The sequence below is a fragment of the Macrosteles quadrilineatus genome, unplaced genomic scaffold (assembly GCF_028750875.1).
Source record: "Macrosteles quadrilineatus isolate MER2022 unplaced genomic scaffold, UCM_ALF_1.0 Scaffold_7__1_contigs__length_78375512, whole genome shotgun sequence".
In the NCBI taxonomy this organism is placed as follows: domain Eukaryota; kingdom Metazoa; phylum Arthropoda; class Insecta; order Hemiptera; family Cicadellidae; genus Macrosteles; species Macrosteles quadrilineatus.
In genome coordinates this window covers 3554928-3573112 of record NW_026542600.1, presented here as the reverse complement: position 1 = coordinate 3573112, position 18185 = coordinate 3554928, and the positions used below count along the sequence as shown (strand labels likewise).

At 39.9% G+C, this 18185-nt stretch overlaps 2 protein-coding genes across 2 annotated transcripts in view; one reads left to right on the top strand and one right to left on the bottom strand.

Moving 5' to 3' along the window:
• The window catches only part of LOC128997751 (flotillin-2), a 309529-nt gene that overhangs the window by 232903 nt on the left and 58441 nt on the right, over positions 1-18185 (top strand). The gene's annotated exons all lie outside the window — the stretch shown is intronic.
• Positions 14635-18115, bottom strand: LOC128997747 (glucose dehydrogenase [FAD, quinone]-like). Its single transcript, XM_054423403.1, has 2 exons — positions 18038-18115; positions 14635-16680 (listed from the first exon to the last, which is right to left on the bottom strand). Exon 2 carries the CDS (start codon positions 16678-16680, stop codon positions 14764-14766), a length of 1917 nt encoding a protein of 638 aa, XP_054279378.1. The 5' UTR covers positions 18038-18115; the 3' UTR covers positions 14635-14763.

Below are 18185 nucleotides of genomic sequence, written 5' to 3'. Positions count from 1 at the left end.
AACCAAGAATGACATTTTTTCAAACACTTTTTGACAATCCACCATTTTTCATCCAATCAGTTTTGTACATCTTTCACTGATGTTTGAATTATTTCCAAATCATTAGTCTAGCTTTTATAAGCTTTCAGTACTAATAGTTATTGTAAATAGTAATTTTCTTATGTACGCTTTTTTCAGCACTTGTACTATTTGTTGAATTTAACCTCTTTTTGAACTTGTCACTTCAAATTCTTCAGCTTAAAACTTCTTCTCTGAATTCTTACGATTGCACTCTTCCTTCATCTTATAATCCCCCTAACCACTTTTCCCACCAATATTTACAATACAAAATCCTCATACTCTCACCTGCTACGATGACCTCCAGATCGCGCACGTCGCTGAAGTAGCCTGGGTATATGAGTGGCTGCCCCCACAACGGGTCTGTGTCGTTGAGCAATATCACCCCACGACTCTTGGGCTTGAGGACGATGGGACGAACGTTGATGGCGTCGTAGTACACCAGAGGCTCCTGATTGGATGCCGTGGCGTTCTCTGGGGCATGTACCCAGTCGTGGTGGGACGCTGCATCAAAGGCGTACTGGATGTCTGGCAGAGAGTGTGAGTGTTCCCTCCTAGATATATTGTACTTTAGTTTCAATTTAAAAAATTGTCTGCAAAAATAATTGATCGGGAGGATAAAGGTTAAAGAATTCTTACAATTTTCATAAACATTTATAAAATTCCCAGAAAAGATATGGAATGTCAAGAGAGCCTTAAATGCCTTAATTGTTTTGCTGCAACTGTAAGGATCATATTTTTACCTATTTATCCTGTACTAGCAAGAAGGATCTAGAAATTCACTTTAGATTGCGGCTTATTATGATTCAGGTCAGAGGGTGTATGCAAAGAACTAAGATTAAGGGAAAGGAATTCATACGACCTCCAGTGCTTTGGTAGATTCTGTTTGCTTAACCAAACTATGAACTGTGGACTGAGGAGTATGTCCTCTTGAGCAGACTTCCACCTTGAACTCACCAAGTCTGTGCGAAGACCCCACATTGCAGCGGCCCTGTGGAAGCCAAAGGTCCTTTTCTCTTCTCTTTGTACTTGTAGGCATCTTTGATCTTCTTTTTCCAAGGTTTATCCGTGGCTGTCTTGTTAAAGACAAACACCACCCCATCCGTAGTTACATGGTCTTGAAGATTTCTCCCCACCTGGCGTTTAAAATATTAAGTTACTTACTGTGAAATGCAATAAACTATTCTTCTGAGTGAAACTTGTGTTTTTGGAGTCTTCATATTCTAACACTCTGTAGGAGATTTATATTTGAATTTCATAAAGTTAACAACTGGAAAAACCATTCATGTTAAAACTCAGTAATGAAAATATGCAAAATATGAGTCCTCTCAGTGAGGACTACAGAATTACCATTCACACCCTTAAATATCTTATGCCAAAATTTAATTTTCTATCCAGAGTTAAAAAGAAGTATCTATTATAATAACAACCCCCAATAACATTACAATTATTTTTAATATCCTACAATGACCCTTCAGGCTTATTCTTTTTCAAGAGATTGGATCTTTGTTGCTCTTTTCTTGTCAGATTCTTAAGCAAGGATATCTTTGGGAAGCCCAACAAAGCAAAATTGTTGGTTATAGTATAAACCTACAGACATGTTAAATATAGACTTTTGGACTTATGCTCAACAATTTGTGGAAAACTAAAGCCTTGAATACACAACTTAAGTGGACCTCTAGAAGGATAATGATTTTAGTTATGAATACAAATAAAATGTTATTACATTATCCAACAAATAACTATCCAACACCTATTCTCTAGTTTCCAACTTATTGAGTTCTAAAATATACCAAAAACGGTTCTTAATATTTAGAAGAAATCACAATTTTGCTTCTTATATTTCAACTCCACTCTTGTTTAGTGAGTACTTAGCTATATTCTATCTCACTCACCGGCAAGTCCTTGTAGATCTTGATGCCTCTCTCCCTCAGATGCTCCGCAGGACCTATCCCCGACAACATGAGGATCTTGGGAGAGTTGAGAGCTCCTGCACACAGGATCACTTCCTTGCGGACCCTCACTGTAGTCATCCGATTGTTCCAGAGGTACTCCACTCCCCTGGCCTCCTTGTACTTCTTGTCAAGGATCACCCGAGTGACGTGAGCGTTGGTCCTCACAGTCAAGTTCCTCCGTTTCCTTCTGATGGGTCGGATGTAGGCTCCGTTAGTGCTCATGCGCTCTCCGTGCCTTGCGGTGCTCTGAAGATGCATCACCCCTGGAAATTGATTTGATCATTTACAACTCGTTATGTTTGTTGTTGAAAGTCTGTTCCACTTTGGGTGGTTTGTTACAGTAAATTGATGCTGTTGAAAGACTAATTACATGTTTTAATTAAATTAAGTTTGTTGGATTTAGTGGTTTGACAGACTAAATACTTGAGACCACTGTGGGTTGGCACCTTGATGCAATTGCTAAAAATCCATTCTTATACTGCCCACACTTTTTAATTTTTTTGGTTTCATACAATCCACACATAGCTAATAGTAATGATTTTACCCTGGTGCATACATGTGTTGTTGTATTTTGCGTGTTAACGGTACGTATGTGAGTACTCATTGGGTTTATTTTATCATAGAATAAAGAGTAGAAATTTTATTTACACTGGTCATGGAGCTAAGGGTAAGTTTCCTACTTGAAACTTTATGACTTAAATTCAGCGAAGCAACAAAATACTCGGCAGTTTTGCTGCAAAGGAGTATTTTAAAAATACATACTAAAACTTAATCCAATGATTTTCTTAGCCATTACTGGACTTAAACCAACAAAGTTTAGTACTGTACCTATCTGTTCATCCCCTGCATTGACATCCCTCTCAGGCAATCCCAACTCTCGCCAAGCCTTTATCATGTATGGCACGTTGGGGTCTAGGTAAGGGAACCACTCTACAGTCAGAGGCCCACCTTTACCGTGGTACTCTGGGTTCTTGTGCAATACTTCTTTGTCTTCATTATCTTCAGACTTCTTGAAGTAATATAGCACAGATTCATAGTCCCATCCTGAACAAAGGATATGATCACAGATTAAATATTTTTAGAATATGGTTTTTTGACAGAATTATGATTATAATTTGGAAGTATGCTACTAAATATTAATTGCAATTAAATAAAGTATTTTCAATAATTTGGTAGAAGATAAGTAACTCTTAATCAGTTCAAGCAAATATTAATTTTGACACATAAAAGCTAACTACAGTACCAGTAATTTGAAACTGAACAAAATTGGAATAGGTGTATAACCTTAATTATTTTTAATTTGTTTGAAGATTTAAAAAGTGAATAGCTAATGAACAAAGTTAGTTATTCTTAGAGGTTAAAACATTCAATTAATTGTAATTAGAGATTATTTGTAGAGGACTCAATATAAACTTAATTTAATGCAATCAAATTTACAATAAACCAAATAACAAAGGTCTCTTCAGAGTATTCAAATTGAAAATATATATTTGATGTTGTAAAAAACAGGCTGGGAAATTGTTCACCTCCTTGCGCCCTCAAAAAACCTTAAACCTCTTGTGCCACTCGGCACAAGCCCATTGAGCCCATTTACTGAAGCAGACCTGACTAAAAATCAAACTAGTTTCCAGAATAATTTAAGATAATCCATTTCAATAATCCATAAACCTGCAACACCAATAAAATCAATAATTTTTACTACTAAACCTCAAATATACGCTCATCTAAGGTATACTAATTACTTTTCAAATAAGTTAATTATCTTGGCAATTGAAATCTTTGTTACTCAAGGAGGAATGAAACTGTACAAGAAGCAAAGTAAAAACAGTCAAGTGTGGCCAAGATTACATGGTCATGGTGCAGTCATTTCACGGTCTGATCCTGGGATTGACGGGCTCCAGTTGTTTTCCGTCATCCCAGAATAAACCTAACTTCTCATTCCAGTAAACCACTCACTCAAGCTGTTTATTTACCTTTTTAGTTTTAAAGTACTACAAAATGTCAAGATACAGATATATTATTAGTACATTATTCATTCATAAATAGTTATTTGAAACATTAATAGTGAATACATCGAGTGATAAAATTAATAATTGGGATGGCAGTCAGTACTACTCAACATAATAGATTATGTGCACTGATACATTATTTAACTAAATGATTCTAAAATAATTGATTTTTAGTCCTTGTCGTACAATTAATATTTTGTTTTCTATTATAATACCTAATTCAAATTGCATGAAAGGGAAAAGGTAGGTATCACTTCCCCCTTGCAGCTTTTAATGTATTTATCCTCTATTTTATCTACATATAGATACATTTTCAGGTAGAATATTAAATACTTGTAGGTAGTTGGTCAGTTACCATAGTTGCCCATCTCCGCCCACTCGTCGTAGTCTCTAGGGTTGCCTCGGGTGTAGATCATATAGTTGATGGTAGAAGAGCCACCCATCACCTTGCCTCTGGCCCAGTTACAGCCACCCATGGGTCTGGACCTACACCCGTGCTTCTCTGGTTGGGTGGTGTAGCCCCAGTCTACACTGCTCCTCTGCAACATGGGAGCCAAGGCGGGTACATCAGCCAACATGGGCTCCTCACCACCAGCCTCTAGTAGAAGCACCTGCAACCGCCATGGCAATGGAGTGTTAACATAAATATATCATCAAATAAGCGAGAACAAAATATTTGACGTGAAAGACAAATACAAGAACATGAGAAGAGATTGATGGATTGCTCAGGACTCTTTACCTCCTATCATTGGCTTACTTTTAGGATCACACTTAGTTTTCCTCAGCACAAACTTCTGCAGGACTCCTTTCTTAGACCTGGGGAAGTATCAACAAGGTACAGGAGTAGGTTTTATCGTAGGATGTTGCCACATTAGAGAGCTCATGTTAGTAGGTCTTACGATGGAAAAACTGTTTCCAGAATAAGACCACCAGAATCCACCACATCTGCTCTTTGACTGTTAAAAGCTACAGTTAGTAAGGGCCGACTCCAGCTACTGACTACGCAACAAACATAGGGACGATCTAATCAAGGGATATGCAAGTTCATCACGCTTGTAGATAATGGATTATATAGTTAAAGGCTTTTCAGGGAAGTGCAAGAAGCGTTAGTGGTTGATGTACATCTGTCTTTTAGGTCACCACTAATGATGATGATTGATGAGGTCGATGAATGAGAAATATTTAAAAACCTATAACATAGCTGGTTAAAAGTCAAATCTTTGCATCGTTTAGTAACAAATATATATAGACTTCTATGCTCGAGTTAAGCCTAAACTCTAATGTTTCTTACCGTCCATTTCTTCACCTCCGATAGTCTAGCAGCCACCACACACCCGGCTGATCCAGCACCTACGACCACAAAGTCATACTCTTCTTCTTCCTCCTCCTCCTCCTCCTCGTTTTGGACCCCAGAATGGTCCTCCCAGGGAAAGTCACCATATTCCTGTGACTGGAAGGACCTGCTGAAGAAGTCCCCCGGGTGATTGATGTACGTGAAGTAGCCGGACCTGTAGGGGTGATGGGAGGATCTGCGGGATTGACCCCTTGAGAAGCTCTTCTTGTCGATCTCCTGGTCCCGTGGGTACCCAAACATCTCCACCAGCAGCCGCATGAACATGAGCGACCCTGGGGTACAAGATGTAGTCAGGACATGGGCTTCGCAGGCTCCACTCATGTCCCGAGGTCGGAACACCTCCATCATCATCGACCCTCCTCCTTCGTCCATCTTCCTCTAGGATTGTCCTCAGTGGTCAATGCATCTCCTTTGACACACTATCATGGCTCTGTAGAGTAGCGTGTTCTGGAAAATGTTATGATAGGAATTATTATTATAATATTATTATAAGAATATTATTAATTGATCACATTTAACGAATTTCAATTTCCTTAATTTTAGAGATTCTGAAAAGCCCAGAACCGAGTTATTACTTATACGCAACGAATTATTTATACGAATGTGTTACTAGAGCCGCTCTTGGCTACCAAACCCGAGCAATACCTTTCCCAAGACATCCATGGTAGAAGTCTCTTTCCTGTTAGTTCTTCTAAGTGCCAATTAAGTGACAACCTTTTGAATTCATCTTTCTTTTACAGTAATTAAGAACCTCTGTGTTTACCTTATGTATCGAACTCCATATTTCAAATTCGCAACAAAAAGCATTACCAGTAGAATAGCAAAAAATAATTAATTTCTCACCTTCAGTTCTGTTGTTCTCTGTATACAAACTAACACAAGAGGTTTCATCATGTCAAGAAATACCATTTAAAGTGACTACAGTGGAAGGCGGTTGACAAAGATTCTCTTTCAGAGAATTAATGCCATACACGAAACTACCCCACTCAGTCTACCATTGTTAATTTCAATCACCAAAATTAATCGACCTATACAAATAAGAAAAGTGCATGAACACTATTATTTGCTTAATACGTTTTCCTTACTTAAGCATGCCCTACTTTTGATCTATTGAACTTGCAACAGGCCTTATGAACGATAGCTCATTACGTGTGTAAATATTTTAATCTATTAAGACAGCGTTGTTAACTTTGCGAAAGGCTTACAGCAATGAGAGGCAATGGACAAATGTCAAGTAGATTGACAAAAACCTGTTTTAAAAGGTACGTAAATTGAAAAATCACAATAACCAACAAAAACCAAGTACATTTATTCCCTCTGCACTTAGTGCATCATTACGATTTAGAATATTTTACAAACTTAACATGTTTAACATGTTTAAACATCACGCTAAACATTTATTCCATACTTCGATATAATTAAATCGAAGTTTCCTGCAAAAGTAGCACGACAATAATTACATTAGTTTGAATTATAGTTTTCTTCATCTTATCAACTTATATTGTAGGTTATAAATGTACAATGTTTACTGTTTAAAACCAGCCGGTGTCCGTTCCCGAACCTGCATAACGTATTCTTTAGATGCTCTAAAGGGTTTGAAATCTCATCGTCACCACTTCCATGCCCTATATAAAAAATACGTCTAAAATGGTTCTGTATACTTTGTTTTGGCGCATTTTCACGACCTCCGACACTGAGATAAGGAAATAGATTGCATCGTGGTTTACTATATGGAAGTAAATACAATATTTTGAGATATCCAAATATACAAGCTGAGTCTGAGTGTTATACATCCCTCACTCCATGACGAATCCTCCAATCTTCATCTTGCAGACCGTCAGACCGAGACTCTACAGCGACCGTTCCACATTTTTTGGTCTTTGCTCACTTTGCCGATTTACATAATCTATTGTCCACTCTGTCCCACGATAGTCTAGTTATTCCATTTTTCAATTTTGTCACCGCCATGGCTGTGTTTCTTGGTCTGGAACCAGATAAATACTTTTCGGGCGAATTTTACAACGTTGCGTCGCAATCGGTTCTATCTTAGAGTAGTTTCTAAACATTTTATGTTCATAACGCATGACCATGTGTTTAATGCTAGAATATTGCCATGGCTCCTTACAAACTAAAGACTATGATCATAATTTTATTCACACAATCGCATCATCGACGTCCGCAAGTTGAAGAAATAACCGATAGTGGCGATAGTTTACTGCAGCCATGGATCAATTTAATAATTACAATAGTTGAAATGTGACAAAATAGAGACTACATCAATCAATACTAGGCTGTGACATAGCTGTAGAAGAAAAATGTATGCTTTCTATTTGGATAAATATGTATAACATAACTGTGCTCGGCTTTAGATTCCATCAAACTAATATCCGAGTTCAAATCAATCAAATCAAAACGCATAGGTGGAAAATTAACAAGCTTAATTGCTTGCAGAGTTTGAAATGTGATTTCTATAAATACCTTAAGCCCTTATCCATTCAGTTTGATCAAAAATGTAAAAAAGCTTTATTTTAAACTGAATTTCAATCTTTAGAGATTAGTTACGATACATTCCTATTAAAGGCTTTGCTGGTACAGGACTAAGCTCTTTAATACCATTATATCAGCACACAAAATAAATTGCAATACTGTGTACATTAACGTACTCATCATTCACTTGCATCGCTCAGCTCGTTTATTTTATTAAAAATAAAAATTAGATAACCCATGTATAGATTTGCTATTCTAACCCGGTAGCGCACGGGGAATAGATTTGTCAGTAGACTTGTAGTTTTCCCCAAGTTATTTGTAATGATTAAAATGTGTTTGAAGACTCTTGTGTTTAGATATTCATTCTTACGCAAGTCTAAATATATTTGCAAGTCTTCTATTTAATTAAAATTACTACACCGTTTGTTTGTTCGAAACTCTGAACCACGAATTTCAATTTTAACCCAAAATGTCATCTACATTATTAAAAGAGGTTGTTGGATTTTTGTGTGCAGCAAATTGGCCCCTAAATATATATATTTATAGGCATAATGGGTATCAATTTAAAGCTCCATCCTCTAGATGTGCCTTTTGCGGGTTTGTATGATATCCTAAGATGCCCTTCATCCTAAGAGCTTAAAAAATTTCAGAGTTTGTACTCAATTCTGTTGTCAATCATCTGAACTTCTTCAAAGTTAAGATTTGTTTGTATCAAAAACGATGGCCATGATACAATTTTGTTAAATACATACGAAAATGGGGTTGTCGTTACAGTTGGTGATGTTTTAATGGTTTTAGTGAATTCAAGTAAAATATTGTTATGTTATTTGTATAAAATGTTAAGAAGAAAATGACTTACGCTATATTTTGTGTTGTAATAGGATTTTCTGTTTTCATTGTATGTTTTATTGATGTTTTAGTTTTAGTGAAGCCATTTGTTTAAAATGCAAAGAAAAAAATGTTGCCTCGAAGAGTTCGCGCACGCAATGAAAATTATAGGCACATGTTGAGAAATAATCGTTTTCACCCTTATCAACTATATATGAAATATAACCACGGATTTTAAAGTCACGAAGTGACGCTGGCTACTTTTTGTTTTTTATTAGTTTTTGTTTTCAAACAGCCATTGCTGTGTAATTAGTTTTTAATACCATCGGGTAGTATTATGCAATATAATGAATTGATTTTTAAAATTAATCAAGTTGCATACTATGACCTATTCTTACAAAATATGTTGACTGTAAACATACTATAATTTTCATTAAAACTCACATGGTAGATAAATTCCAACCTCCAGTTCGACCACACGCCACGACTGTACGGCACCCGTCCCAGAGTTGTACGACTGCGCTGTGCGAGCGCTACTGCGGCGCGCCTGCCTACAATCACATCCCCTTCTGGTGAGGGGGGAGGGGGAGCACAGACTAGGAAGGTCTAGGCCCGGACCTCCCTAATCAACCGAGCTCTGTTCCTCGGTTGCTAAAGGAATTCCGATTTCCTCCAGGCATTTCAGTTTGGTTAGTCTAGATTAGTTAAAGACGTTGATACCTTAGGCGATGACTTTTTTTGAGCGGAGCGAGCGAAGCGAGCGAAGCTCTTATACGTCGACTTTTATGCATTTCGTAATACGCAAACTCCTCCTAGACGGCTGAATCAATCGTTTTCAAATTTTGCATGGTGATAAAGACCATATCGGTGAGTGCCAACATCTATATGGCGTTAAAAAAGTATCTCAGGAATCCGTAGAAAAATGAAACTGAAAATCACATTTTCTTAACATTAGTCTTATGGGTTGCTAGGTAACCATGTTGGCTGAATTAAATAACAAGTAAAAAGTAAACAAAAGATTTGAAGTTTTAGCATGTGTTCATAATAAGCCAACTACCCACAGTATACTAGGAAATTACAAATACAGTACAAAAGGAAAAACATCACTTGTTAATATTGAGCAAAGATTATACTTAAGATTACTCGATACATTGTAGTCAAGGGTAGCAGTGCGAAGTCTAGGATCTGTTTATGACGAATACATTAAGGTATCTGCAATCCTAAAATGCTATGGGAAGGGAAGGAAACAGGTCCGTGACGTAGGAAGTAGTGAAGGAAGTAGTAAAGGCAATCATAAAATGCTATGGGAATAGAGGGAAACAGGTCCGTGACGTAGGAAGTGATATGAAGGAAGTAGTAAATGCGAGCAGTCCGGAGTGTGGGGACTGTTTATGACGATAAGATTAGGGTATCTGCAATCCTAAAATGCTATGGGAAGGGAGGAAAACAGGTCCGCGACGTAGGTAGTGGTGAAGGAAGTAGTCAAGGCGAGTAGTCCGGAGTGCGGGAACTGTTTATGACGATTAGATTAAGGTATCTGCAATCTTTAAGTGCAATGGGAAGGGAGGGAAACAGGTCCGCGACGTAGGAAGTGGTGAAGGAAGTAGTCAAGGCGAGCTGTCTGGAGTGTTGGAACTATTATGACGATTAGATAAGGGTATGGGCAATCAAAAATGCTATGGGAAAGGGAGGGAAACAGGCCCGTGACGTAGGAAGTGGTGAAGGGAGTAGTCAAAGCGAGCTGTCCGGAGTGTGGGAACTGTTTATGACGATAAGATAAGGGTATGGGCAATCCTAAAATGCTATGGGAAGGGAGGGAAAGAGGTCCGCGACGTAAGAAGTGGTGAAGGAAGTAGTCAAGGCGAGCTGTCAGGAGTGAGGGAACTGTTTATGGCGATTAGATAAGGGTATGGGCAATCCTAAAATGCTATGGGAAGGGAGGGAAACAGGTCCGTGACGTAAGAAGTGGTGAAGGAAGTAGTCAAGGCGAGCTGTCTGGAGCGTGGGAACTGTTTATGATGATTAGATTAAGGTATTTGCAATCCTAAAATGCTATGGAAAGGGAGGAAAATAGGTCCGCGACGTGGTGAAGGAAGTAGTCTAGGCGAGTTGTCCGGAGTGTTGGAAATGTTTATGACAATTAGATTAAGGTATCAGCAAACCTAAAATGCTACGGGAAGGGAGGAAAACAGGTCCGCGACGTAGGAAGTGATGAAGGAAGTAGTCAAGGTAAGCTGTCCGGAGTGTGGGAACTGTTTATGACGATTAGATTAAGGTATTTGCAATTCTAAAATGCTATGGAAAGGGAGGAAAATAGGTCCGCGACGTAGGAAGTGGTGAAGGAAGTAGTCTAGGCGAGTTGTCCGGAGTGTTGGAAATGTTTATGACAATTAGATTATGGTATCAGCAAACCTAAAATGCTACGGGAAGGGAGGAAAACAGGTCCGCAACGTAGGAAGTGATGAAGGAAGTAGTCAAGGTGAGCTGTCCGGAGTGTGGGAACTGTTTATGACGATTAGATAAAGGTATTTGCAATCCTAAAATGCTATGGGAAGGGAGGGAAACAGGTCCGCGACGTAGGAAGTGGTGAAGGAAGTAGTCAAGGCGAGTAGTCCGGAGTGTGGGAACTGTTTATGACGATTAGATTAAGGTATCTGCAATCTTTAAATGCAATGGAATGGAGGGAAACAGGTCCATGACGTAGGAAATTGTGTAGGATGTAGATGTGTGGATTTATGTATCTCCAATACTACGGTGCTTTCAGAGTGAACTAATGATTTCCCCCGAGCAAAGCTCGGTCCCCAGGTACTATAATCAAATGACGACACTAGCTTGAGGTTCGTGACGTATGAAGAGGTTAAGGAAGTAGTAAAGGTGAACAGTCTGGAGTGTGGAAACTGTTTATGACGATTAGATTAGGGTATCTGCAATCCTAAAATGCTATGGGAAGGGAGGAAAACAGGTCCGCGACGTAGGTAGTGGTGAAGGAAGTAGTCAAGGCGAGTAGTCCGGAGTGCGGGAACTGTTTATGACGATTAGATTAAGGTATCTGCAATCTTTAAGTGCAATGGGAAGGGAGGGAAACAGGTCCGCGACGTAGGAAGTGGTGAAGGAAGTAGTCAAGGCGAGCTGTCTGGAGTGTTGGAACTATTATGACGATTAGATAAGGGTATGGGCAATCAAAAATGCTATGGGAAAGGGAGGGAAACAGGCCCGTGACGTAGGAAGTGGTGAAGGGAGTAGTCAAAGCGAGCTGTCCGGAGTGTGGGAACTGTTTATGACGATAAGATAAGGGTATGGGCAATCCTAAAATGCTATGGGAAGGGAGGGAAAGAGGTCCGCGACGTAAGAAGTGGTGAAGGAAGTAGTCAAGGCGAGCTGTCAGGAGTGAGGGAACTGTTTATGGCGATTAGATAAGGGTATGGGCAATCCTAAAATGCTATGGGAAGGGAGGGAAACAGGTCCGTGACGTAAGAAGTGGTGAAGGAAGTAGTCAAGGCGAGCTGTCTGGAGCGTGGGAACTGTTTATGATGATTAGATTAAGGTATTTGCAATCCTAAAATGCTATGGAAAGGGAGGAAAATAGGTCCGCGACGTAGGAAGTGGTGAAGGAAGTAGTCTAGGCGAGTTGTCCGGAGTGTTGGAAATGTTTATGACAATTAGATTAAGGTATCAGCAAACCTAAAATGCTACGGGAAGGGAGGAAAACAGGTCCGCGACGTAGGAAGTGATGAAGGAAGTAGTCAAGGTGAGCTGTCCGGAGTGTGGGAACTGTTTATGACGATTAGATTAAGGTATTTGCAATTCTAAAATGCTATGGAAAGGGAGGAAAATAGGTCCGCGACGTAGGAAGTGGTGAAGGATGTAGTCTAGGCGAGTTGTCCGGAGTGTTGGAAATGTTTATGACAATTAGATTATGGTATCAGCAAACCTAAAATGCTACGGGAAGGGAGGAAAACAGGTCCGCAACGTAGGAAGTGATGAAGGAAGTAGTAAAGGCGAGCTGTTCGGAGTGTGGGATCTGTTTATGACGATTAGATTCAGGTATCTGCAATCTTAAAATGCTATGGGAAGAGAGGGAAACAGGTCCGCGACGTAGGAACAGGTGAAGGAAGTAGTAAGGTGAGCAGTGTGGAGTGTGGGAACTGGAAACCGTTTGTAGCAGTTTTAATGTATCTGCAATGCTGAAATGCTATGAGAAGGGATGGAAGCATGCCCAAGACATAGGAAATTGTGAAAGAAGTAGTAAAGTCTAGCAGTACGGACAGTGGGGATGTTTGTTGCAATTAGATTAACGTATCTAAAATACTAAAATGCTATGGAAAGCGATGAATACAGGTCCACGACGTAAGTGGTGAAGGAAGTAGTAAAGGCTGGCAGTGCAGAGTGGGGGAACCGTTTGAGCAGATGGATAAGTGAATTTGTAATACTTAAATGCTATGAGAAAGGAAGGAAACAGGCCAATGACGTAGTAAATGGTGAAGGAAGTAGTAAGGCTAACAGCGCAGAGTGTGGGAACTGTCTTTGGCAATTACATTAATGTATCTGCAATCCTAAAATGCTATGGGAAGAGAGGGAAACAGGTCCACGACGTAGAGTGTGGTGAAGGAAGTAGTAAATGTGAGCAGTGTTGAGTTTGGGAATGGATTAATGTATCTGCAATGCTAAAATGCTACGGGAAGAGACTGTAGACTGTAATATGTTAAAAATGATTACGAAGCACAAATCGATACATATTTTCGATACATGCAATCGTTTACAATCGAAATTTACAACTGAGTTGACAACAGCTGATTTTTACTCCATAGAGGCTAAAAACGATTTTTACTCCCTAAATATTAAAAATGCTACTTTAGACCCGCAGCGCATGCATGAAAAAATACTGTTTTTACTGCAGTAAGACAAGAACAATATAATATGAACCCTTGATGACTCCGCTCAATTTTGTGGATGCCTCTGCGAACGCCACCTAGTATAAATTGTTGTCATGGTTAACTTATCTAAGAGTATTTTTCGTCGGATAGTTTATGGGATATTAAGTCCAAGGAACTTGAAGTAGTAATCTTGTCAACGAAGAATGTTGCTAAAGGCGTCTTTGTTATTCAGGTTCAACAGTTATCAGCTATTTGTGCTGTGGCTATCTGTTGGCTAAGTATATAACCTTTTTACCATAAAGCGTATGATATTTTGGGTTGTGGTTGGTTATTTGTTGTATAATTTTATAGTTTTGCAATGAAAGCTTACGCGATCAATTTACCGTGCATATCTCACGATGGTTAAGATTGTTATGGTGGTTTGATAGAAAAAAAATTAAACGGGTAGCAACGGGTTTTATATTTTTGATTTTCCCATTCAAGAAATTCATAGGTCATGCAGAACCTATATCAGTTACTATTTAAGTAAAACAGGGCTTGATGATTCAGACTCATTCCACTACATGTGTTTTGATTAAGATTCAATCAACTCTGGCCAATCAACGGTGAAAGTGACGCGGTGTCTCAGAGTCGTGGTCCGATGCCTCCGCCACGGAAGAAGGATGTACAACCCGGCACCGACGGTAATTATTCCACAGAACAAGCGCACTTTTTTCTATCAATATTTCGGCGAAAGTGGGCCGCGCCAATTTTATTTTGGCAGCGCTCTTACGCCAGTGATGACGAAATGCGCCGCGACCGTCAATCCGGGCGACAATCGAGTAGACCTGTCAAGCCGTGCATGACAGTTGTTTGGTTTTACATCACGCCGTAACTAGAAACTCAGGTTCAACTTTGATGACAAATAGCTATGTAAATACGGTTCAAGAAGTTATTAGAGGGATGATGATAATACTCTCCTGATTTTTAGAATGACAATGGAATGCAGTAGTATGTATTTATTTTAGGTTAATCCGAAGGTAGGTTATAAATCGTAAGGAGTAAGGAATTTATATATGGTCATATTCCTCAAAGAATGAATATATTCAAGCTAAAATTTTCTGAACACAAAGGCGTAAACTAAATCTATAATTACGGGTATATTTGCTGCAGATGAAATGAGAATGAGTTTATGTAGTCTCTCCCCGTGCTACAGGTCATCATAGTTCGTTGTGACCCTTGGGCTCGATGTGGTCATCCTTGATCATGTCCGCAGCCTTCTCCCCGATCATGATGGTGGCGGCGTTGGTGTTGCCGCTGACCACTCTCGGCATGATGGATGCATCAGCCACTCTCAGACCTTGGACTCCTCGGACCCTCAACCTAGAGTCGACCACGGCCTCTGGGTCGTCGTCAGGTCCCATCTTGCAAGTCCCCACCACGTGGTAGCATGTAGTCCCTACCTGTCTCATGGCGCACCTCCAGTAGTCATCGCCGTCCCACGGGAACTCTTCGCAGACTTTGTAACGGACTCTCAACATTTCAGGCTCGTGCTTCTTCATCGCCTTTGTCCCGATGAATTTCTCAGTGAATCGCACAGAACGGAGGACGGTATCGACGTCCTCCTCGTGTTGTAAGTATCCAGGGAAGATCTTGGGAGGAGAGTGAGGATCGGTACTCCTAAGTAAGATTTCTCCTCGGCTCCTAGGTCTTAGCAGCAGCGGGAACATGATCATCAAGTCCTTTTGAGTGTTTAGACGCAACAGCTCGTCGCCCAGCTCAGAGTCTAGGTTGAACATGACGAGTACGTGTTGCAGCGTGAGTGTGTCGTTAGCAGGGAAATATACGTGATGATACTCTACGTCTGGATAGTCCTCTGTCTTCTTAGTTTCATCTGTGGTGATAAACGCTACCACATTGGCCAGCCTCACTTTTGAAAACTGCCCGGTTCTACGCGTCAGATACTCGTATAAGTCGTCTAACATCAAAAGCGGTTCCTTCACCTCGGGATGTAAAGGGACTGTGGAAAAAGCGTTTCCCAAAAATATGAAATGGTCTTGAAGGTTTTTCCCTACTTGCAGATCTTGTACTGGCGTTATTCCGAGTTCTTCTAGATGTTGTTGAGGTCCTATTCCGGAGAGCATCAATAATTGTGCTGAGTTAACGGTTCCAGCGGACAGAACTACTTCTTTTCTGGTTTTTACTTCATAGGTATTTTGGTCCTTGACAAACTGTACGCCATACACGCGTTTATCTTGGTCAATTAGCACCTTAGTTACGTGTGCCTTTTTTATTACATGAAGGTTTTCTCTGTTCTTGACTGGTGTGAGAAACGCCCTAGCTATGTTCATCCTCGCACCGTTGTTCAGAGTACCGGGTATATTGTTGAACCCTGACTGAACATCACCGTTTGCGTCTTCGGAAGGTCCGAAGCCGAGCTCCGTGCCTGCTTCGACGATGGATTGAGACAACCCATCGAAATAATGATCGTGGAAGTCCTCGAGACTCAAATAACCCCCTTCACCGTGGTATTTACTGTCCTTCAACCGATTCATTCTCATGTCTTCGGACTTTTTGAAGTACGGAAGAACATCTTCATATCCCCAACCGTCATTTCCCAAGGACTTCCAGCCGTCGTAGTCTTTCTTGTTTCCTCGCACGTACAACATAAAGTTGATCAGTGTAGATCCCCCCATCCCTTTGCCTCGTGGCCAGTAGCATGTCCCGTTTATGAAACCTCCACAGATGGTCGGATCATGTTCTGCCACGTACCCCCAGTCGTGTTCGCCCTTCTGGATGAGGAAGGCGGCCCCTGGAATGTCGGAGGTCCCTGTAGGGTCTCCGCCCGCCTCCAGCAGAAGCACTCTCCAGTCCGGCACCTCTGAAAGTCTATTGGCCAGGACGGAGCCCGCGGACCCGGCACCGACGATGATGAAGTCGTACTCCCACGGTCCACCGTCACTGTCCAGAAGATCCCCTCGGTCTCGGGGGTAGTACTGGGTTCCTCCCAGGCTGCAGTAGGAGCCCACCAGTGTGGTGATGAGAGCCGTGAACAGCTGACCCGTGGCCCCTACCGTGGAGTACTCGGGACAAGGGTTGGGGAACGACGCGACCACTCCCCCATCGCTGTAGTCCATCTGTAAAGTATTACGTATTTTAGTGTTGCGAGCAAACAAAGCCTTGGATACTGATGAAAAAACTATTTCTTGTAGTCTTGCATTACTTTTATTATTTATGATTGATGGGCCTTAATGAAGCGTTCTTGAATATTACTGTCTGTAATCTCTAAGCAATTTGACATCCCTTAGAACGAGTTTTATTTTTAATCCCTTCTTACAAACCGTGTGTCTTGGAGAATAGCTAACCTAACAGTTAAGGTGCAATGACATATCTTTGTTTGAAATACCACCAATGGTGGTTTGTTATTTAAAATTCCAGAACCCAAGTCCACCTTAAGCACAGGCAAACTAATGCATTTTTTGTAACTTAATTACATTCCTGCACAATATAATTAATTCTTTAAGTCATCCTTTGGGCAAAATATTTAATTATTTAAATTGAAACTGTCATGTACAAAATATGATTATACAGAATTTTGTATCGGTACTGAACTGTTTTTAGCAAAGCTAAAGGCTTCCTAAAGTGAAATGTTCATTATGAGTACATGAGTACTCATGATGTGAATACTTCAGATTTTGAAACATTTTAGCAAAAAAGTTTTTTGAGTATATTCATAAACATGATCATGGGATTTATCCACAGTTTACTACCACACCACAGTATATTACCACAGTATATTAGTAATCATAGATACAGGTTCAAAAAACGGTAGATCTCGAATAACAAAGACTTTTAGCAATAACACTCGATAAAAAAATTACTTTTTTAAAGACTTAGAAGAACTTTCTATTCCTAAAATTATTTGATAAAAATCTTCGAAACCCACTGCACAGTAACCATTTTACAGAACGCCTACTATCAGTTTAAGGTTTCGATGTCTATATTTCTTGTAAGCTTACCACACTGAAAGGCTTGAAAGAAATTGAAATGGATTTCGCAACCGAGGAACAAAGCTTTATAAGAGAAATCCGGGCCTAGACCGGATAGATTTTATTGTAAGCTGGTGTGATGGTTAGGTGTGAGTACCAAGAACAAATACAGTTATCACCATTAGCAATACATTAGATAATCACGTGCCCCAATGGTTTTAAAGTTTAAGATGTTGGTCCACCAATCATATAGGTATTTAATGGTGAGAAAATCTTGTTGCACTGAAAATCATACGATAAAAAAGTTGAATTTTAGCTAATGTAAAAAATAAGTAAACTATCAAGAGTTAAAGGTCGAGGTAAGCATTAGCGGAAACATGGTGAAGACACTTTGTCTCAATGTTAGTTTAAACCCAGAGTACAGAGTCCGAAATAGAATAATCACTCAGTTAACAGTGTTTGCAATTAGATCCTTGATCAAACAAATATCGAGCTGTATACTTACAACGTCCAAGGAGAGATGCACCGGTTGAACTGTTGTAGGTCTAATGTCTAATGGTCAGACGGTCAGTGGATGTCCTCGACATTGAATCTGCTCATCTCATCTCATCTTACATCTTATAACCGCAGATACCAACCTTGAGTAGGAAAAC